Raw genomic sequence first — 23128 nt, 5'->3', positions numbered from 1 at the left:
CTGCTGCCGTATTATGGTTTTTTGTGTTTTTTTTTTTTTTAATTCAGAGTGTAGAAAAGAGTGTCTGGGTAGGAGGACCACTGTAACCCCAGGGCACGTGATTCCTCCAGCGGGACTTTACAGCTTCCCAAGGTCATAGCATGGTGACATTGTGCGTGTGTGCAGCTGCTGCCTGTAGGGGGCGCACATATCTGGCACTTGTCAGCCTGTTCCAGTAGCTTCCATTGATGTTTTGCCTCTTGCCAGCAGGCATCTCTTTGTCCACAGTCATGGTGACTCGGAATTCAGTGTTTACTGGGAGACTGGGATATGTGTCTAAGAAGAGGCTCCAGGTGCATTGTTTGTATGTTTGAGTGTAAGCACACAGGTTCTGATTGGTCTGAAAGAAGTTTCACCTCCAGGGTTAATGGTAGGCTGGCTGTCTCCAAGGAGAATAGGGGAGGAGGTATAAAAGGAAATTCAAAGGCCACTTGGAAAGACTCAGGGATGAAGCAAGTGTGTACCCATCACTAAAGAAGCCTTCAGTACACCTGCATGATTATCATATATTTTTAAAAGATTGTAACCATACTCATTTTTAATTGTCTCACAGATTTCTTTTAGTGTTCTGTTATCATATGAGTGGCTGTACTGGGAATTCTTGTAAAGAGAATTGTTGCAAAGTTAGGGTGGACCCAGAGTCCGGTGGCATCTTCGAGTGGTGGCTCCAATAGACGGGGATTCAGAGAGAACATGCAAAGTCTGTGAGGCTCTCACTCCTAGCCTGCCCCTCCCAGGGCCTGGCTCAGAGGGCGGGGCCCATGGCACATTCATTATGTCATCCTCCCTGTGAGTTTCCTTTGATTTTCCAACAAAGTGAAGAAGAGGCGAGGCATAGGACCAGCATTTCTGAAAAAGAAAACTTAAGAAACACATGGTCTACCTTCTAATAAGAAAAAAAGGAGGAGGTATTGAGAAACGTGCCTTAGGGGAGTTAACTTCATGAAAAGGCCTCTGCTTGAAGGTTTTGACTTGCTCCATGTCTTAATCGCCTTCCTGATAGGCTGTCCTCCGGAGGCCACTGTTTTAACTGTGTCAATGCCGGGGCTAGAATCACGTTTTCAGAATTCACGATGAGGCCAAAGCCTCGTCTTAGTCTTGGGAGGACGTCCTTTTCCCCGTGCTGATGTCTTGATTTCTTTTCCCTCCTTCCCTTTCTCTGCCTTTCCCTCTTCCTGCTCCCAGATTCCAGAGCTGCTGCTGGCGGACCGCACCCACGGGGAGATGATTCCTCATGAAGAGCCTGGATCCCCTACAGAAATCAAATGTGACTTTCCGTTTATCAGACTAAAGCCAGAGCCAGCCAGCCAGTGAAGCAGTCACCGTGGAGGGGGGACGGCGAAAAATGAAATCCAACCAAGAGCGGAGCAACGAATGCCTGCCGCCCAAGAAGCGCGAGATCCCCGCCACCAGCCGGCCTTCGGAGGAGAAGGCGGCCGCCGTCCTGCCCAGCGACAACCACCGGGCGGAGGGCGTGGCATGGCTCCCGGGCACCCTCGGTGGCCGAGGCCACGGCCACGGGGGCGGGAGGCATGGCCCGGCGGCGGCGGGGACCTCGGCGGCGGAGCTTGGTTTACAACAGGGAATAGGTTTACACAAAGCGCTGCCCGCGGGCCTGGACTACTCCCCGCCCAGCGCGCCCAGGTCCGTACCGGCCGCCACCACGCTGCCCGCGGCGTACCCTCCCCCGCAGTCCGGGACCCCGGTGTCGCCCGTGCAGTACGCGCACCTGCCGCACACGTTCCAGTTCATCGGGTCCTCCCAGTACGGCGGGCCCTACGCGGGGTTCATCCCCTCCCAGCTGATCTCCCCCACGGCCAGCCCCGCCACCAGCGCGGTGGCCTCCTCTGCCACCGGGGGCATCTCCACTCCATCCCAGCGCTCCCAGCTGGAGGCCTATTCCACCCTGCTGGCCAGCATGGGCGGCCTGAGCCACGCCTCGGGACACAAGGCTGAGCAGCAGCAGCAGCAGCAGCAGCAACAGCACTTGGGCAGGACTCCAGGGCTCATGGCTCCGGGGTCCCCACCACCCGCCCCACAGAACCAGTATGTCCACATCGCCAGCTCCCCGCACAACCCAGCAGGGCGCACGGCCTCCCCGCCGGCCATCCCCGTCCACCTCCACCCCCACCAGACGATGATCCCACACGCCATCACCCTGGGGCCCTCCCCCCAGGTCCTAGTGCAATACACCGACTCCTCCGGCAGCCACTTTCTTCCTCGGGAGGCCACCAAGAAAGCCGCCGAGAGCAGCAGGCTGCAGCAGGCCATGCAGGCCAAGGAGATCCTCAACGGGGAGCTGGAGAAGGGCCGGCGCTACGGGCCCCCCACCTCGGCCGACCTGGGCCTGGGGAAGGCCGGCAGCAAGTCGGCGCCTCACCCCTACGAGTCCAGGCACGTGGTCATGCACCCCAGCCCCTCCGACTACGGGAGCCGGGACTCCTCAGGGGTCCGGGCCTCCGTGATGGTCCTGCCCAACAGCAACACCCCCGTCTCCGACCTGGACGTGCAGCAGCAGCAGCAGGTCACGCACCGCGAGGCCTCCCCCTCCACCCTCAACGACAAAAGCGGCCTGCATTTAGGGAAGCCAGGGCACCGGTCCTACGCGCTCTCGCCCCAACAGGCCCTGGGCCCCGAAGGCGTGAAGGCCGCCGCCGTGGCCACGCTGTCCCCCCACACGGTCATTCAGACCACGCACAGCGCCTCGGAGCCGCTCCCGGTGGGGCTGCCGGCCACCGCCTTCTACGCAGGGACCCAGCCGCCCGTCATCGGCTACCTGAGCGGCCAGCAGCAGGCCATCACCTACGCCGGCGGCCTGCCCCAGCACCTGGTCATCCCCGGCACCCAGCCCCTGCTCATCCCGGTGGGCGGCGCCGACGTGGAGGGCGCGGGGGCCGCCTCTGCAATAGCCACGTCGTCGCCCCAGTTTGCAGCAGTGCCTCACACGTTCGTCTCCACCGCCCTCCCCAAGAGCGAGAACTTCGGCCCCCCCGAGGCCCTGGTCACCCAGGCCGCCTACCCGGCCATGGTGCAGGCCCAGATCCACCTGCCCGTGGTGCAGTCCCTGGCATCCCCGGCCGCCGTGCCCCCGGCGCTGCCCCCGTACTTCATGAAAGGCTCCATCATCCAGCTGGCCAACGGGGAGCTGAAGAAGGTGGAGGACCTGAAGACGGAGGACTTCATCCAGAGCGCGGAGATCAGCAACGACCTGAAGATCGACTCCAGCACCGTGGAGAGGATCGAGGACAGCCACAGCCCGGGCATCGCTGTGATCCAGTTCGCCGTCGGGGAGCACCGGGCACAGGTAAAGTTCACCCCGTCCCGGGCGGGGACACACCCACCACACACCTTCCTCACTTCCCGGCGAGATGAGTGAGTCTTCCGGGATGCAGACTCGGCCGTGCTCTGGGGAGAAGGAAAGGCTTTTGTTTATACCCAGACTTCAGCCTCTGAGTCTTCTCTAAGAAGATTCTCGAAGGGAATTAGCCCCGGTGTCCCCAAGACACCTGCTGTTTGCAGTGATCTCACTTCCCTGCACCTGGAGTGAGGCTAGTCAGGGCCCAACCTCAGGACAACTTAAGGAAGTCATCACTCAAGTTATGTTTTTGTTCTGGAGTTCAGAAGGGAACCTGACTGAGGAAGGCTGGGTTAAGGCCCTTCTAGAGGCCCATCTGCCCCTCTTTCCCTAACAGGAAGGGACACTGATGGCCAGGTAAGGGTATTAGATGCCCAGAGTCACCCACCATAGCTCACACCAACATCTGTGTTTTAAAATGCAGGTTTTATTCTTGGTCACGTGTGGCAAGGCCAAGAGGTGAGATAATGGCCATTGAAAACATAGTTTCTTATACTCCTAGGTCCCAAGAGGGGACGTGCCACACGGGGCAGCACAGGGAAGCACCAGGCTCAGTCAGGAGGCAGAGGGAGTGAGGAGAAAGGGGGCAGCAACCCTTGTTGTGGTTTCTGTGGGGAGGAGTGGGTGAGAGGATGAGTAGGTGTAGGAATGGCTGATTTGAATAATTTTATAGTCCGCTCTTCTCCCAGTTGTCTGGTACCTGCTGTGGGGTGCCTGGGACAGGTGGGCAGTGCCCGGAGTCCGAGCCTTGCAGAGGAAGTGGCTGGGTGGTTTGCATGTGAGGGGTATGCTCCCAGCAGAGTTGATTGCTATCTGTAGGAATTAGCTAACCCCAGAGGGGCGATCCCGCCAGAGTCAGCAAGGCCCCCGGTGTCAGAGCACCAGAACACAGAAAATAACAGGCAGCGTTCATATAACCCGAGAAGTCAGGGCTCTCCCAGGTGCTCTGCGAGGCTTGGGGTGAATAGGAACCCCAAGAGTCATGTGCAGCCAAGCTGACTCAGGTTAAAAACTAGAACTGGGATCAACTCTCTTATAATTTCCCTGGGCTACTTCAGTCTACCCTTTTCCAGGCTCTTAAATCTCTAGGATGCATTTATTCTACAGCCCCTTATAGCAAACAGCAGCATCGCTGCCCAGGTTGATTGAGTCAGACAGGCCCCCATGGGAACTCTCCTGGCTGTAGAACCCACTAGCTGGGGATGTTTCCATCAGGGACTTTGAAACTCTCGGATGTGACAGCACCCCCTTCAGGTGTGTGTTCGAAAAGGGTCAAGGCTTAGCTGATACCATGTTTCCCCGAAAATAAGACATCCTCCGAAAATAAGACCTAGCGCATGGAAAGAGAAGACATCCCCTGAAAATAAGACCTAGCGCAACTTTGGGAGAAAAAATTAATATAAGACATTGTCTTATTTTCGGGGAAACAGGGCAGTTGGGACCTCTATAGAAAATAAAACAAACAAACAAAAAAAGACAAACTAGCTAATGGTTTGAGTTGTTTTAAGTGTAATTTTAAAAGATCGAGTGAAGTGGAGGGAGGCCAATTTTCCAAAGTGTTTTCCAGAACTCCTTTTGAATGACCGGATGTGGGATCTTGCACAACAGCCGGGACCTGCCTTGCCAAGAGCTTTTAGCCCCAAATGCTTTTCTTTTTTTATGGTGAGATGTCACTGTGGGTAAGACTCTTTGGTAAGACCCACAAGAGATTTCCCAAAGTTCTGATTCAAAGAAAGAGCAAAAATCAAGATTTTTTTTAAATGGCAACATTAGGTAGAACTCACTACCCATCTGTAGTTGCTGCTCGCTCCGACCTTCCTACATGGATTGGGGTGGGTCCTCGTAGGAAAGAGGAATTCTCTTCAGCAAAGCTGTCTTTTTAACAGCCCCCAGGTGAGGCATGGAAAATGAACAAGTATGAGAAGTAAATATGTTTTCCATGGTACTTTTTTTTTTAATCCTTAAAGCATTAGTGTGCACAGAAGCAGGAATGGAAAGAAGTGTGATTTTTGAAACACGCTTGGCTCCTTACCAGCATCTCTTTCAACGTGAGAAGAAAGAGCCGCGCTCGCCGTGGGCCGCTCCTCCGAGGCCCTGGCAGCCTCTCGCACCAGCGCTCACAGCCTCTTTAGGCTTCAAATGGGCCTGGCAGGTCTTGGAGAGGAAGCAAGCATCTCTCTGTGTATTCCCTGCTTGATACTTTGCAGAATGAACGCCTAAACGATAGAGAAATTGGCTTCCAGGCCAAGACTCGTTACCTTCCCGTAGCCAGACCACTAGTCTCTGCTGACAGCCAAGGTGCAAATTAGAAGGTGGAGTGTTTGTCACAGCCTGTTCGCGGGTCTGTCAGGAGGGCCCCTGTGAAGTCCGGCTGCATGCTGGGAAGGGCTTCTGCGAAGACCTGCGAGAGAGCTATTGTGGAAACAAATGCAGGGCCCCGACACAGCTGGTGATTTGTCACTCTCCCAGGAGACTATCAGAAACAGGCTGACATCATCACCCTGAAAATACTCCCCCAGCAGGGCCTGCCTCAGTGACAGAGCATAGTCCTGAAGAGTCAGAGAGGTCCAGCTTTAATTTACGTGCCCAGGACCGAGTGCTTCCCTCTGTGACCAGTGTCCCTGAACATCAGTCCATGTCTTCCCTGCTGGCTAGAATCACTAGCCCTGGCACCTACAGGGAGATTAGAAATGTGCAAATTGTTTACTTAATTAGCAAAATCACAGATTCGATTGGGGAAGTTGAAGGAGCAAGGCTGGTTTTTGTATAGTAGGTGGGTTTATGGCCCCGGGTATAAATCCTAGCTGGTTGGAGGGCCTCAGGGAGGCGAGACCTTATAAAACCCAAGCGGGATCCCGAGAAGGTCTTGGGGCACAGAGAAAGCCAGCCGGGAGTCCAATGCGGGTCAGCTGCCAGACCAGTTGTTTTACCTCTCAGAGCTGCCATTTTTCTCATCTCAACTCAGGTGGCTGACCCCTTCCACCTGGTGATGCCTGGGCCTCCTTGTTCCGTAATCCTCGGCTTTCCTTCCTGCCTGGCAGGACTGCCCTCATGAAATTGGCCGGCATCAGCACCAGAGCCAGGGGCCATAGGGCACCTCCGCTGACCTCATGCTCAGGACCCACCATAGATGGAGGGAACTAAAGCCAGCCTGTGTGAAACAGAGGGGCTTTATTTTGGTAATTATTTTTAAAGAGCTGATTTTCTTCTTGTTGTTATTCAGAGATGCCTCCAATGTTGTTTCCAGCTGAAGCACCAGAGGAGGCAGTGTAGGAGAAAAGTACTTTCCCCTTTCTGTCCCCATCCCTGGGGCTGGTCCTATGCAACAGGGCATTTCTGTGCACGCCTGTGCCCACCCCAGGTGTTACCCCTTACTACCACAGGCGCCACAGGAAGCTTCTTTGGGCCACTCTTAGCGGCCAGTCTTAGTCCTCTTCCGTTGAAGAGCAGGTAGCACACTCCCTCCACCCCTGCTGGGAGGAGAGGGTCGCTGCTTTCATCCAGCCACACCCCCAGCCCTGGTGATTCTGCTTGGAAGCCCCAAGGGACAGTAGAATCATTTCCCTCAGAGCTTCACTCCCAAACATAATCCACCTAATATTCTCCAAGTTTGAGGCCATAGGTCTGTGGCAAGTCCCAGAAAGGATCCCAGGCAATAGGGGGTGGAGCATCACCTGCCTGGGCGGGAAGCAAGTTGGGTGGAAGGAGAATGTGGGATCTGAAGTCAGAAAGACCTCTCAGTCTGATCTGTCCCCCACCACTCCATAGTGCCGGGGCCTTGTGCAAATATTTACATATAATTGCCAAGTAATTTATCGTCCACATTCTACCCAAGCCTTCCATTCTTGGTTCCGTAGTGGGAATAACGTAAGAATTAAAGAAAATACGTTCAAAGGAACCAGCACACTGTGTAGCACGTAGTAGGCCCTCAACCATGTTAGTGTCCCAGCTTTGCTTCACTTAAGTGACTATGGCCCTGAGAAGGGAAATGGTTAGCTTCTGAAAAAGAAAAGGCTCTGTGCTCTAAACAGGGTTTATGGAAGGAGAGAGAGTTTAGAAAAGCCCAGAAAGAAGGCTGAACTTTCCCAATGAGCTGGGTTTACCCTGCCTGTGTTCCTGTGGCATGTTCCCATGACGGGCCCGGGAGCACGCATACAGCTACTCCTGCATGTGTGTACAGGCCGTGCTTTCCTGAGTGTGCACTGGACTGGAGGGATAGGTGTACGGTCCAGCCCTCCATGTCAGTACGAGGACCCAGGAGGTGACAGGGGCTCATGGGCCTCTCCTGCAGCATGCCTGCTAGGAGAGTCCCACCCAGGGTGGCCCTACCTGGGCGGGGGGACAGAGGGAGGCCGGTGTCCTTCAGTTTCCATCTGGCAGACAGTGTTCTGTATGTGAGCAGCCTCCTACCCCTCTGCCTCATGCTCCCCGGGCCTCAACTTTTCTGAAAAGTACACACACTTTGCTCAGAAGACTTGGAGTCGATCTTACTTGTAAAGTGCTCTGGGGCAAGACTTCTCTTGGGCTGCTTCTCTCCTAACTGCCGAGCTCCTTATGTTAGCGGGGCTGTCTGTCGCTTCCCAGATCCTCCTGGGGTGACTGCTTCCCTTTACCGCCTCGGCAGCTGCTTAATATTCAGTGCCACTTCCTTCTCCCAACTGTCCCGGTGTGTCTGTGTGCGTGCTGGTTCACTCATACAGCACCTTATAATGATGTGCTTACCGCACATTTACCGATGGCTTTTCGTTCATCCCACTATTTTTTAATTTGACTGCTGTGTTCTGTGAGTCATCCGGGGTAGCGTTATGCAGTTAATGGATTAGCTGCTGCCTAAAAATAGCTGAAGCTTTCATGCAAGCAGCACATAAGCGGGTACAGCCCCTCGGCCGCCAAGGCAAGCCGACCTGCCAGCGTTTCACATGCAGCGCCTGCTGGGAGTGAGTCTTAATGACCAAAGAGAAGTAGTGGCTGCCCTGTGTTCGAAGCCCAGAGCCAGCGTGGCCCAGGTCCTGGCTGATCCTCCTCTGGGTTTTGACGCGGGAACGGCTCCAGCAGGGAAACCGGCACGCCACGTGGCTGTGGTGTGTGTGCCGCTCCCAAGGCAGATGGATGTATGTCCCCTAACTAGATGATCTCACGTTTCTTTGTAGCTTTTTAAAAAATAAGCCTTAATTGTTCAGAGTAGTTAGTTCTAGGTTTACCAAAAAAAAAAGAAAGAAAGAAAGAAAGAAAGAAAGAAAGAAAGAAAGAAAGAAAGAAAGAAAGAAAATGAGCAGAAAGAACATAGAGTTCCCAGACAGTTTTCCCTATTAATGTAATCTTGCATTTGTGTAGCATATTTGTTACCGTGGATGAGCCACTATTGATATGGTGTCATTAACTAAAGTCCATAGTATACATTAGGTTTCATTCTTTGCGTTGTACGTTCTGTGGGCTTGACAAATGTGTAATGTATTTTGTGTGATACTGTAGCCATGCATTAGGGTATCATACAAAATGGTTTCACCACCCTAAAAGCCCTTTATGCGTACGCTACCACCCCCACCCCAAGGCCCTGGCTCCCCTGGTTTTTACCTCGCTCTAGTTCTGCCTTTCCCAGAGTGGCATGTAACTGGACGCAGACAGAATGTGGCCTTTTCAGGCTGTCCTCTTTCACTTGGCAATATTCATTTATGGTTCCGCCATGTCTTTCTGTGGCTTTGGTAGCTCATTTTTATTTTATTTTATTTTATTTTTAGCACTGAATAAAGTTGTTATTCTTTATGCCACACTTTTTTTTTTAATCTTCACCTGAGGATATATTCCCATTGATTTTTTAAGAGAGAGAGAGAAAGAGAGAGAGAGAGAGAGAGAGAGAGAGAGAGAGAGAGAGAGAGAGAGAGACTCCTTCCTGTATGCTCCATGACCTGGGATCAAACCCGCAACCCTTTGGTGTAACGGGATGATTCTCCAACCAACTGAACCAGCCGGCCAGGACCAAGACAAGCTTTTTTAAGCCCCAAGAGAGGAGAGCCATTGGGCGGAATCTGTGTGTGGAGAGCTGCCCTGGTGGCTTGCTGAGCAGGTCCTACGGGCCTCCCAGCTGTGGGGGCCCTGGGAGCCATGTGACGATGTGCGGGAAGCACCCAGCTTGTGGCTTGAGATTCGTGTTTGGAGGCCCCCCAGCAAGCCGGAAACACCCGCCGCGGACTGAGTCAGGCCTGCACTGTCCTGACTAACAACCGGAAACAACACTCACAGAGGTCCTCCACTCAGCTGAAGACGTATGACTGTTTTCATTAATAATTTTTCAGCATTGCTATAAGTGGGTCTCTTGCTGAGTCCTTTAGTCCTTGTTTGAGGGTTTTCTGAGGTTCTTGATGTTGAGAATGTAGTCATGCAAACAGGCCTTCGAGGAAAGCAGGCTGGCTTCTCTTCAGGTAAAGCACAACCAAGAATGCCACTTGCAGCCCAGCCGGCATGGCTAAGTGGTCGAGCATTGACCTATGAGCTAGAAGGTCACGGTTGGATTCCCGGTCAGGGCACATGCCCGGGTTGTGGGCTCGATCCCTAGTGTGGGGCGTGCAGGAGGCAGCCAATCAATGGTTCTCTCTCATCATTGATATTTCTATCTCTCTCTCCCTCTGCCTTCCTCTCTGAAATCAATAAAAATATATATTAAAAAAAAAAAAAGAATGTCACTTGCAGACAAAGTTCGGAACTCCCAATCTAATAGCTGCCCGGGACGCGGACACCCACTGAAACCGCTCCGGAGCTGCCGTGGCTCCAGGACCAGGCAGAGTCGCACATTTGGGAGAGTACCAAGCAAAATGTTTTGTCAGATGCCCTTCACATTTGTGAAAACAGGGACTCCTGTTAAGGAAATAGGAGGCAAATTTAAGCAGCAGACGTTTTGTGTTCTTTATATCTTGTTTTTGGTGCTATGCACATATGTGTGTATATAGACAGCACCCATCTAAGATCGAAACATTCCAACAGCATAAATATGTGTTTATACATACAGTGTTTAAATACAATAGCTATTGACGGAGGAGTTAAAGGAATTGTATTGCACTTACTCACAGAAGAGCAAAGAATGATCATAAAATCCAGTCATTAGCCAGACCAGGACTGTGATATTGAATAAATTATTATTGGCCCAGCTCTGTTGCTTGCTTGTCCTGGTTCCTCCATTTGAACAGAAGGTGGAGGTGATGGGTTTAGAGGGTTGCTTTAGGGGCCTGGAGAGAGGAAGGCAGACTTCTCCTAGGAGCAGAAATGAGCACATGGGGTGCCTGCGGCAGCAGGAGGAGGCACGGAGGAGGGAGGAGGGTGAAAGGTGATCTGCCCCTAAAAGGGAAGTCCTACCAGGATGAGAGGCAGTGGGGCCTCCAGCAGACATAAGGACAAAGGCTATTCATGCTCACATCTTATCCTATGACTGCCTAACTAACGTATTTGGAAAAAGATACATTTATGGATGAAAAAGATGGGCCTTGTGGAGCTGCCAGGAGTTATGTAACGTGCTTTGGTTTTTATATGGTGCTGCCCTCAGGAATGTGTGTTCATTGGGGTTTAAGCAGAGACCATTTGAACCCCCACAAGGTCATAAAATGAGTGGTTATTAGCACAGCTGAAATAACAAAGAGGAGCCTCAAGAGTGGAGAGAAAAGGACCAAAGTTGGATGCTATGAGGTCATGATGAACTCAGTGTCTGACAGGGAAGCGCTGAGGGAGGCCACTAAGGCTCAGCCCAGAAAGCTGCCTGTGAGTGGCGAGCCACCCCCAGGAAGGCGCTGCCCGCTCCCCGCTCCCCGGAGAGGACTGGTTGCCCAGTTTAGTCCTCGCTGCAAAGAAGCAGGGACAGCCAGCGCTTCAGCATCTAAACATTGACCTCTGTTGGCCGATTGTGCCATTGCAGAGCTTTTGCAAATAGAAGGCAAACACGGAACTAGTTATTCATTGACAGTTAATGAAGTCACACAGAGGGATTTTTCTGTCGAAGTATATATATCATGTCTGTCTTCTTGAAATTCCCTTAGGAGGAGTCTCATCTACCTCTAAGCACGCAGTCAGTGCTGATGGGTGCTGCACTGGGCATGCTCAGTACAAAGCTGATTACCTAGTTTCATGTTTGCCTCCCATCTGTGAAAACACTGCAAGGCATGCACCTATTACAGGCCAGAAAGCATCCTAGACTCTGGGCACAGGAAGATGAGCAGAACGGACAATATCTCCTCCTTTGTGGAGCATATAGTCTTGTGGGAGTTTGGAGAAAGAGATGAAACAAATAGCATGAGTAAAAAAAATAATGTACCAAATGATAGTAAGTGCCCTGGGGGGGAAGAGAGGGCAGGAAAGCTAGGGATGGGGTATTGTTATTTCAAGCCCAGTGGTTAGCAAAGCTCTGAGAAGGGCATTGGAAGGTGACAGTGCACAGGGCAGACAGGATTCCAACTGCAAGGACTAATGTGGACACAGACGCAGAGGTGCAGTGCAGGTAAAGGACCAGCAGGAGACCGGTCACGGGGGTGCAGTGCGGAGGGGGCATGCAGACCACAGCTTGTGCATGGCACTTGTTCTCCCAGTGAGAGGGAGCTGGCTTGGCCAGGACAGGGGCAGTAGAGGCAGTGAGACGTGGTCTCATTCTAGGAAAATTTGGAAGAGAGGACAGATAGGATTGCTTTGTGATTTGATGAGTGTAGTATGAAAGAGCTGAGTCAAAAGTGACTCCAGGCCTTGAATGACTGGAATAATGGAAGTGCCATTCATGGAGATGAGAAGAGCATAAGAGGTGCCAGTGGGCAGGGGCATACAAGAGGTCCGTTTTCCATGTGGGCATCATGCGATAACATGGTGGCCATATCCAGGTGTGCCTTGTGAAGTTACCTGTTTTGCATACATGTTCTGTCTTCCCACTGAAGCAAAAGCTAGGTCTTAAACAATAGGTTCCCTTCTGCAGTCCCTCACATTTAGCAGGTACTCAGTGTATTTACTGAACTTTATCACAACTGCAAAACCTGGAGTGGGAACACTTGATCAACAGCATTGGAAGCTCTCAGCACCATAGGGGAGACCTGCTTGGGTCTCAAATTCAAGGAACTCTCAGACTCACTGTTCCAATTTAAAGTAACATCATGTCATGGAAACTCTCCAAATCTGTTTCATGTCCAGCACAGTAGCCATCAGCAATGAGAGCATGTTTTGAGATAGATAAGTCCTCTCCAAGGGACTTTTAGACAGATAGACCTAACTACATATACTCTTACTGAAAAATCTTTCCGTATGGTTTCTTCATTAACTGTTAATGATAAGTTAATCTTTAGGAATGTTTATGTCCTTCTGATAAACCTAATTATGAAATACACAGATTGGTTACGAATACTTTACTATTCGTTTGCTTATCTGAGATATGTACAAGGAGAGTTCAACTTTCACCAAAGAAAGGGAAAAAACTTATTTTAGTTGACATATGTGCAGACCCCAAAAAAGTACATTTTCTAAATAAATAATTCAGGAGGAAAATGTCTGAGGATAAATATTAGCGAGGATGAATAATCAGTGAGGAGAAAAAAATAGCATTTGGCATGAGCTATCCAGTGCACTGTTTACAACAATCACATTGTCTGAATGATCTTTCCCTCCTGGTTTGTGTAGACTCGCCTGAGGCTGTTTGTGTGGCATCTTTTCCAGAATTTAGGAGGAAGGGACCAAAGACAAGCCTTGGAAGTGGTGGAGTATATTTTCCCAAACCTACCCAAGTTAAAATGAATTCCATTATCATCAGCTCTTTTTAGTTCATATCTTCAATATTCTCTTCCTCATCATTTTTCTTTCATGAATTGTTAGGTAGGCTGTTCAAGCTACAGGCGACCTCGTGGTACTTAATTCTAAGACCTGCCTTGGGAGTGTCAAGATGAGGGAGTAATGAAGGGCTTTCAAATGCCCCAAAACATTATGGAGTATATAATTGGGAGTATATGCATCTACATCACAGCCTTTGGAATAATGAGTAGTGTTACTTGTTATAAAGGCCTTGAAAACATTACTTCTTGGTGAGTCTGTAGATACTGGGTAACATGTAAAAGTTCAGGTAGACTTATCTATGAATATGAGTAGACATTGTTTTCAGAACATGGAATATTGGCTGCTCTGAGGAGTGTGTACAGTCTGGTAGGTATTAAGCTTTCTGTCAGCAAGGAGACAGACTGCCCCTATCGGGGGATCATCCAGGAACATGCAAAGCCAAATATGTTTGCACATGGGGCTTCCAGTATTATGAATGTCACATGACCTCTGACAGCTGTTAGGCAGGGATAAGCAAACAGTGAGTCTGGTAGATTCTTCGGAGATATTTACACTTGATAACTTTGTTTTTATGACTTGGAAATATAGTTTAAAAAATCCCCACTTGAAGAAGGATTGGTTCCTCTGCTCAGTATGTAATGTTGATGGCTCTAAGAGGTTTGGGACAGGATTTATGGGGCCAGCTCCAGGGTGGCCCTCCCACTTGGAACTCAGTGGCCATCCCCATCTGATACTATAACTGGTGTGATTGTTCATATGTATATGCAGATATATGTGTGTGACGTATAAATGTAGATCTATAATTGAATAGCAGCCTCATCACACATTTACATGGAGAGACTAGAATTGTATGTGTAGGTGTAAGGCCAACACTATTTCACAACTTTCTATACCATGAAACAAACCATGAGCTCCTGCCATTGGGATCCTGTTTATTTCAAGTGACATTCACCACTGTTGAGGACAGTAGGAATGTCAAGTTCATCTCTCTCAGTGGTATTTTATCTCTGTTCATAGAGGCAGAGATCGGGAGCACAGGAAAAAGAAAATGGGTTGGGAGGCCACAGAGATAAGATTAAATCCCAATTCCATCAATTTCACAGCTGTGACATTAGGCAACCGATTTAATCTTTCTGAGACTGTAATTATAGTTCCCTATTTTTAAATTAGAACAACAATGCTTTTTTCACTAGTATAATATTGTTAGCATTAAACAAAAGGCTTTTTGTCAAGTAGGTACTCAAAAAATGTTCGATTTCTTTACATTTTAAAATTTCCCAGAACTATGCCGTTTCCCCCAGATGATAGTCACATATATATGGGCTCATGCTCACACACTACTGTAATAGGCATGTGTCCTGCTAGCCTCGAGTTTGGCATGCTTGGCGTAGATGAACCCGGTACTTGAGATGTTTATATCACATTGACCCTCTCCCAACAATGTTCTCCCTCAAACCTCCCCCAACTCTGCCTGCCGTTCAGGTCCTGGTTGAAAGCCCTCCCCACTGACTCTAACCCTTGCTGATTCTGCTTCCCCTAAATTCCTGGGGTGCACACCCATTTATGCAATAAACATGAAGCCTCAACTATGTGCCAGGTACCCTTTTAGGAGCCAGAGGTACCGTGATTAACACACAGTGCCTACCTCGTGGAGCGCACACAGTCTGACTCTGACCCACATCAGCCCTGTCACACAGGAGAAGAGCCTTGCTCAGTGCTGAACATTCCGATGTTCTTTCATCCTTGGGGGTTGATTGACTTGTTTTCACAGAGACCAGGCATAGAGCTGGTACTCAGTAAAATGGTATTTTGAGTGCAGAAGGGACTTTTACCCTGGCTTCTGCCCAGCATCTGCCTACGGTAAGTACAAGGACACCAGAAAATTAAGAGCCTCACTCGTGTGTGTGTCAGTGGAGGAGATTTGTGGAACCGACTTGTTTTGTCCCATTCACCTTCTGTTCTGCACGTGTGTGAAACAGAACCCGAATAAAACGTTTTTCACTTATTTCCTGTCTGTCTTCCCCTTCTCTGTCTCTCACTGTCCCGCAGGTCAGCGTGGAGGTTTTGGTAGAGTACCCTTTTTTTGTGTTTGGACAGGGCTGGTCGTCCTGCTGTCCAGAGCGAACCAGCCAGCTCTTCGACCTGCCGTGTTCCAAGCTCTCCGTGGGGGACGTCTGCATCTCGCTGACCCTCAAGAGCCTGAAGAACGGCTCGGTGAAGAAGGGCCAGCCCGTGGACCCCGCCAGCGTCCTGCTGAAGCACGCCAAGGCCGAGGCCCTCGCGGGCGGCAGGCACCGGTACGCGGAGCAGGAGAACGGCCTCCACCAGGGGGGCGCCCCGATGCTCCCCGAGAACGGCGAACTGAAGTTTCCGGAGAAGATGGGGTTGCCCGCAGCACCCTTGCCCCCCAAAATAGAACCCGGCAAGCCCGCGGCCACCGCGAGGAAGAGGAGGTGGTCGGCGCCGGAGAGCCGCAAACTGGAGAAGTCGGAAGACGAGCCGCCCTTGACTCTGCCCAGGCCCTCTCTAATTCCTCAGGAGGTCAAGATCTGCATCGAGGGCCGGTCCAACGTGGGCAAGTAGCGGCGGCGGCGGCAGCGTGGGGGAAAGGAGCCCGGCCCTCCCTTTATCATTTATATCCAGATTACTGTACTGTAGGCTGAATAACACAGTATTTACATGGTATCCTCTTCCTTTAGGTTTCTGTTATGACCTTGTCGTTAGAGTTGCAGCCGGTGTTGCGCAGGAGACGGTGCATATGCTTTTTTCCACGCGTGTCTGTCCGCCGGCGCCTGGTGGGGATGAATGGGGCTTTAGCTGCCTTTCCCAGCAGCGCGGGGAGCATCCGCTGGGCGCTGACTGCTGCTGGTTTCGGGAGGAAGTTGGCGGGAAGGGGATTGCAGGGGTGTGTGTGTGTGAGTGTTGGGGGGGAAGGGGCGGGCAGGGAGCAGGGGTGCCACAGCACGCGAGGGTCTTCTTCTCTCCGCCTCCCCCTGCCTCACGCTCTCAGCACGGGGCTGGAGCTCCAGAGACGCGTCCTCAGGAGGTCTCCTGTACAAAAGAAATATCAGGAACCCAGCCTCAGGGCATCCTAGAGAGGATGGAAAGCTAACCCTGTAAAAGAACATTATTTCCCCCCCCCCCCCCAACATATTTTACAATAAAAGCAACTTTTAATCATAGAGATATGTATTTCCCCCTATGGGGCCTGACTGCACTGATTTTTTTTTTTCTAAGAGCAACTGCCACACGTGGGATTTCGTTTCTGCTTCGCTAGTCCAGTGCCGCCTCGGGGTGTCTGGTGGGCAGGCCGCCCCGGCTGCAGGGCTCCCTGAGGGTGCGGGGCGGCGGGGCCCACCCTGGTCCTGTGCAGTGTTAGGAAAACCAATCAGGTGGTCGCGTTGACTTCCTCCCAAGAGGCAGAGGGAGCTGCCCTTCAGAGAGCTGCGGAAGCTCTTCACCGTGGGTTTGCAAATCTTTTTGTCTTTTAACTCTAGTACTGTTTATAGTTCATGACTATGGACAACTCGGGTGCCACTTTTTTTTCAGATTCCAGTGTGACGTGAGGAATTGGATTTTGAAGATGAGCATATCTATTGCTATCTCTAAGCACTTAAAATGCTGTTCACACTTTATTACCAAGCATCTTGGTCTAGCATTCAACAAGTACTGTATCTCACTTTAAAGTCTTTGGGAAGAAGAAAAAAACAAAAAAACTAAGTTGCTATCTTTTTTTGACACTGTAACTGCATTTCAGCTCTGCAGAGTTTCTCACGTCAAGATATTGACAGTTTCAATGTGGTTTAAAAGGATGAATGTGAATCGTGAACCAGTTATGTGACAATGAATGACCACCCAGTGCAGCCTGGCGGGAAGGCACTTTCACTTTGATGTTTGAGAAAGGATTAAAGGCATATGCAGAGCTGGCAGAGAAACTGAGAGAAAAGGGATGGGAAAAAGAATACTCATTTTTGTCCAGTGTTTTTTTCTTTTTACAACGAACTTTTTAAAGAACCTTGCGATTTGCACATCTTGAGTTCATAATTTGTGTGATATTCCTGCAGTTTTTATCCAATAACATTGTGGGAAAGGTTTGGGGGACTGAACGAGCATAAATAAATGTAGCAGAATTTCTTTCTAACCTGCCTAAACTCTAGGCCATTTTATAAAGTTATGTTCCTTTCAAAATTTATTTTGGTCTTTCTACCACATCTGTCACAAAAACCAGGTCTTTGGCAGGACAACTCTAAGAATTTTCTTCAGATTCATTGAGAGAGTTATCCATAGAGACATTTATATATGTGAGCAAATTTTTTTAAAAAAAAACTCGTTGTTACTGTTTTTTCAGAATGACTCTTTTTTTTTTTCATCTGAAATCAAATCAAGATTTGGTGTTTGGTACAAACCCAGAAAGGTATTTCAGAATTTAAACCTTTCATTCCCAGAGAAGTGAAATATTGTTTGTGGGTTATCAGTTTGCATCTCAAAGTGCTTTAAAAAAAAAAGTTTTATAAGTAGAAAGAAATTTTTAATATTCGTACTTGGAATGGCTGCAGCTAATCTGAACAAAAACTTCTGATTTTCCTGTTCTCATTGAGAAATAATACTTTTCCCATTTCACAAATTTAAGAAGTCCTAATTCAACCCACATTTTGGCTATCTAGTGTTCCTGCACATTTTGTCCTCACCAGGACTAATGAGCTTATAAACCATTTTCTGGAATGTACCAAAAACATTTGAATAGGTATAGAATAGCTAGAGCCGGTCCTTGACTCTCTTCGAATTTCACCACCCTTCCTGCATGCTCACAGAGAGCTGGGTGGGCCCATTCTCGCAGTCATAATGCTCCTTTAGTGCTGTATTTTTTTAAAGCGTTTCTGTCCAGAGAACTTGCTTAATCTTCCATATATTCTGCTCAGGGCACTTGCAATTATTAGGTTTTCTTTTTCTTTTTCTTTTATAACCTTTGGTGGCAAGAGGAATACAGGGCTGCCACATCGACTTTGTCCTCATTGGCGCCACTCACGTGGACTCAGAAAGACACACACCACCATTTGGCTTACTTCGAGCATGGAACTAACTGGACCCACACCACCAACACTAAAGTGGGAAAATATACATGGTTGGAGCAATAGGAACGTCATCATCATTTTTGTGCTTCTATTTCAGGTATAGGAATTATAAGAGGAATGGTTCTTTCTCAGCATTGTCCCATTTCGCTCTCCTGCTTTTTCAGCATGTGCAATACTTTCCACGCCAATAGACTCTGATCCTTGTGCTCTAGTTAAAGCTCACACCCTTTTGGCTTTCTCCTTGTTTGGAGGGGAGGAGCTGAAAGGGGAGAGCCCCCCTCTGCTGCGAGCTCCCCCTGCTGCTGTGGATGCTGAGTGCTGGGCGGGAGCCTTCAGGAGCCCAGGTGTCTGTCGCCATGTTGCAGAAAGATCAAGCAAAGGAGATCTAGGGGACCAGCTGCGGTACCGCTGTCGCCACGATGAATAGTGAATGTGGAGTGTGTAGAGGAAGGAGGCAGAGTCATTTCTAAAGCGAACGCTGGAGCCATAGAGCCAGCATCAACCCATTTTCCACGCCCTTTTCCGCAAGGGGGCAGGCCCCTCCTCAGGTCTGTGTCCTTGAGACTTTGAGCTGTGCCTCTGAGCCCGAAGGAAGTGACGTGTGCGTGAACTGTGAGCGTGCAGGCCAGCGGCGGCTGTGGAGGGGCCACCTGCCAGCACCGCTCACTCTCCTCTGTGGCAGCTTTCTCTTCGAATAGGAAGAACATCCAGGGGACAGGGAGCCTCCTCCTGTTTGCAGACCTTGCTGAACGGAGGTTCCCAGAGCAGCCTTTGCCACCACTCCTGTGTAGCAGACCTGGCAGCGATAGGCGTAGACATTCTCCGGTGCCCTGCAGCTCACGAGAATCAGCCTTGTGCCTCTGTACCCTGTCCACTTTGCAATATTTGCTGACACTGTATTTAGTTCTTTCTTTCCTGTTTCCCACTTTTAAACTAATAACAGCAGGCCTTTTTGCATTTACAACGGAACACAATCACCAAGAAATTAGGGTGAAAAAGAAAAAATATATATATAATAAGAAACCAACAAACAAGAACCTCTCTTTCTAGGGATTTCTAAATGCAGAAAATGACTGTTCCTTCGAATGTTTAACTTGAGAATTATTTCGGTTTGTCTGGGCCACACTGGGTTGCAGATAAAGAGATGGGTGCCACTTACCTCAAACCTTTTGAAGTGGAAATCCAAATTGCGTTTTCATTGGGACTTTCAGGATAATTTCTTATGTCAGTCAACTTTTTTTTTGTTTTGTTTTCCCCAACTCGCCCGGTTTGGTGTGGGATGATTTGATTTTCTTCACTGCTGTCCTTGACGCCTCTCTTGACTCTGCATTGTGACCCTCTGTGTTTTGTTGGGTGAGTGTGTTGGGTTGCCCCCGCAGGAAGTGGCAGCAGCTTCCCCCCTCCCCTTTCCCCCAGGAACGCTGCGGAACCTTTCACACCTCTTACTCAGGGACGGGCTGGCGTGTGTGTGGTACACTGATGTGCCCGGAGCAGCACTTTGACTGCTCTGGAGTAGGGCTGTACAACTTCGAGGAATGTTTGGATTTCCTGCACCTTGTGGATTACTCCTTAGATCCTGCATAGATTGCAATATGATGCTGCATGTTTGTGAGGAACAGCAGCTCCTAGTAATCATAAATCCACTCTTTGCACATAGTTTGATCTTTACTGAAATATGTTGCCAAAATTTCTTTTTGTCGTTGTAGCTTTGGAACTTTTTGTTTGTTTGTTTTTTAAGGAAACAATTGACAATACCCTTTAACATCTGTGACTACTAAGGAAACCTATTTCTTTCATAGAAAAATCTCAATGCTTTCAAGGACACTAATGCCACGCGATTTCAGATTTGGGTGAAGAAGCAGAGCTCTTGGGATAGAAGGCCAGGCTTTTTGAGCTGTGTTGGTTGCCATGGCGACCGTTTCATGTACCACAAGCAGCTCAACAAACTGTGGCCTGTTCTCTCCTAACCCTTTGCACTTCCTGTTTTCTGGTCACCGTGACGATTCCAGGTGACCACAGGGCCGCCCATCTCCCTGGCCCGACCCAGCTTCTTTGGTGGATATGAAAGAAAAGGGAATTATGCTTTTTGTATTCTTTAGAGTGGAGTGAAGGTCTTTGCTTCCACTTTTGTGTTTTCAACCCAGAATTTCTGAAATGGAGAATTTAAGACATCAAGTAATAACTATACAGAGAATATACTTTTTATAAAGCACATGCATATGCTATTGTGTTGGGTTGGTTTCCTCTTTTCCACGGACAGTGTTGTGTTTCTGTTGATAGGGAAACTCCAAACGATTTGCACACCTCTACTCTGGAGCCGAGACTTCTACAGAGATGACCTCGCTTCAAATGTTACTTACTGATGGGATCTTTTCTTGTAGCACTAGACCTTGTGGGAATTTCCTTTTTTTTTTTTTTTTTTCCTTCTTTATAATGTACACCTAACCTGAGAAGCTGAAGAAAAGAAATTTTTGAGGCACTCACTTTGAGGAGTACAGGTAATGTTTTTTAAAAAAAAATTGCACAAAAGAAAAATGAATGTCGAAACGATTCATTCAGTGTTTGAAAGATATGGATCTGTTGAAACAATGAGTTTCATACCTTGTTTGTAAAAAAAAGGAGAAGAAGCATAAAGGTTGAAAGTTACATGTTTTTCTTTGTATATAGAAATCCGTTGTGTCTAAATGATCAGATGTGTATGGTTACGGCCTGGAAGAATTACCGCGTCAAAGGCTCTTCAACTATTACCTATGCTTCGTTTCTGTTTTCGTTACATAGAGCCCTCCTTCTAAGAGAGGGCAACTCTGCATTCTGCAGTTTGAGAATACTGTTCATTCCTGTGCTGAAAGTACTTCTCTGAGCTCCCTTCTTAGTTTAAACTCTTAAGCCATTGCAGCTCCTTTTCCTTCAGAAATGATATTTTGACATTTTCAGCACTTCCTGTTCCAATAAACCCAAAGAATATAATCCTGAACAAGAAGTGTTTGTAACAAGGGATCCTAGCTACCAATAAAACAGGACTCATTGTGAGGACAAAAAAAATAAATAAATAAATGTTCGGCCTTCTTCCCCCCCACACCTCATTTAAATGGGGGGGAGGCAAAACACGAAATTCAATTCAAACGCCTCGTTTCACTTCAGTTAAACTTTTTCTTTATATTGAGGCCAAAATAAACGTGGGACAACTTCTCAGAAAAGTCGTATCCTGTCCAAAAACCAAGCCAGCCAGCGGATACTGGACAGCTGTGGGGATATTGAGCAAACCCACCTACAGTTCTTACCTGCAGAAGCTCAGCTGCCCCCTTGCTGTTAAAGGCAACATTTCTGGGAGCTGACGTTCACCTGTACCACGGCGGGAGGGAATCGGTGGCCTCCGTGTTTCAATTTCTCGTGTCCTCTTGACTTGCATACAAACGGTTCAGCTATATTAAAATTAAGTGCATTTGGCCAATAGGTAGTATCTATACAATAACAGTCTCTAAGAATTTCCGTAACTTTTCTTAACCTGAAAGGACTCGAGTCTTCCACTGCAGATAATTGGAGACTTTGCCCAAGTTTTCTTTCCCTTTAGTTTGTTCGTTTACTGTCTGGATGGCCAACGAGCCTGTCTCCTTTGCCATGGCCGGTCTGAAGGCCTGTGTGGGAAGCATTGTTTACAGTCATCTTCGCTGAGACTGTTCTCTGGACTATCAGGGCTGAGGCGACGCTACCTTGGAGCTATTGTCTTTTAAAAAGCAGGTACAAAGCAGCCAGGTGCGTAGGCTTCCTCTGGTTCTCACATGAGCCACCTGCTCTTAAGGTATGATTTGGCCCAGGAGTGGGACAGACTCTTCAGTCGGTGACCATTCGACGTGACACCTGTGCGTTGGGTTCTGTGCATACTGCCCTTTCGGCCTTGGGGGGAGGTTTCCTCATCCCCCGCCACCACTGCTCACCTGTAGATCCAAATCGGTGTCAGCTGACGGGAGGTTTCAGGACAGTCCCGGTCTCCGTGGCGGCCTTCAGTGACCACAGTGTCCTCACTTCTAGCCAGTGGGGTCCCTGCCCAGAGCCATCTCTGAGATCCGTCCCTCTGGATGTGTTACTATCTGATCATTCAAACTTCCAGCCGTATGCCTCCCACCGGCCAAGGGAAAGGAGACGCCAGAACGGTGGGCACTATCAGACTGACATGGCCAGTACAGAGGAAAACTAGGGAAGGAGTGATGATTTGCACCTTATCGAAAAGAAAATATTACGTGCATACATAGTTAAGAGCTTTTATTGTGACAGGAGAACTTTTTTCCATATGCGTGCATACTCTCTGTAATTCCAGTGTAAAATATTGTACTTGCACTAGCTTTTTTAAAACAAATATTAAAAAAAAATGGAAGAATTCATATTCTATTTTCTAATCGTGGTGTGTCTATTTGTAGGATACACTCGAGTCTGTTTATTGAATTTTATGGTCCCTTTCTTTGATGGTGCTTGCAGGTTTTCTAGGTAGAAATTATTTCATTATTATAATAAAACAATGTTTGATTCAAAATTTGAACAAAATTGTTTTAAATAAATTGTCTGTATACCAGTACAAGTTTATTGTTTCAGTATACTCGTACTAATAAAAATAACAGTGCCAATTGCAAACGTGTCCTTGCCTTGTGTCAGGTCCTGGAGGAACGTGGAGGCGGAGGCAACTGGGAATTCCTCCTCCCTTACCCATGGCGGGGGGAGGGGAGGTGACATGGGCATTGCCTGTACTGAGGGTGTGGGGAGGAGAGGTCGTGATGAGTTTCTGGGACAAAAGGCACACTTCAATATCTGATGCTGTGCCTTGTTCCGTTCCTGTTTATTGCTCCTGTCTGAATTCCACTGTTTACAAGAGAGAATTGTTTCT

The 23128-nt window shown here is 48.8% G+C and overlaps 1 protein-coding gene across 6 annotated transcripts in view; it reads left to right on the top strand.

Annotated features, from left to right (window-relative positions):
• Window positions 1-22878, top strand: part of ATXN1 (ataxin 1) — a 408748-nt gene extending 385870 nt beyond the window's left edge. For all 6 annotated transcript variants that reach the window (XM_084872720.1, XM_084872721.1, XM_084872719.1 and 3 more), the window contains 2 exons: window positions 1225-3343; window positions 15230-22878. In XM_084872720.1, the coding sequence (XP_084728846.1) occupies window positions 1385-3343; window positions 15230-15763 (2493 nt within the window). In that variant the 5' untranslated portion in view covers window positions 1225-1384 and the 3' untranslated portion in view covers window positions 15764-22878. The remainder of the gene's footprint in view (window positions 1-1224; window positions 3344-15229) is intronic.
• The last annotated feature ends 250 nt before the right edge of the window (window positions 22879-23128 follow it).

The sequence above is a fragment of the Pipistrellus hanaki genome (genome assembly GCF_964339955.1).
Source record: "Pipistrellus hanaki genome assembly, chromosome: 2".
In the NCBI taxonomy this organism is placed as follows: domain Eukaryota; kingdom Metazoa; phylum Chordata; class Mammalia; order Chiroptera; family Vespertilionidae; genus Pipistrellus; species Pipistrellus hanaki.
The sequence above is the reverse complement of the archived record's forward strand: the minus strand, read 5'-3'. Positions and strand labels throughout refer to the sequence as shown.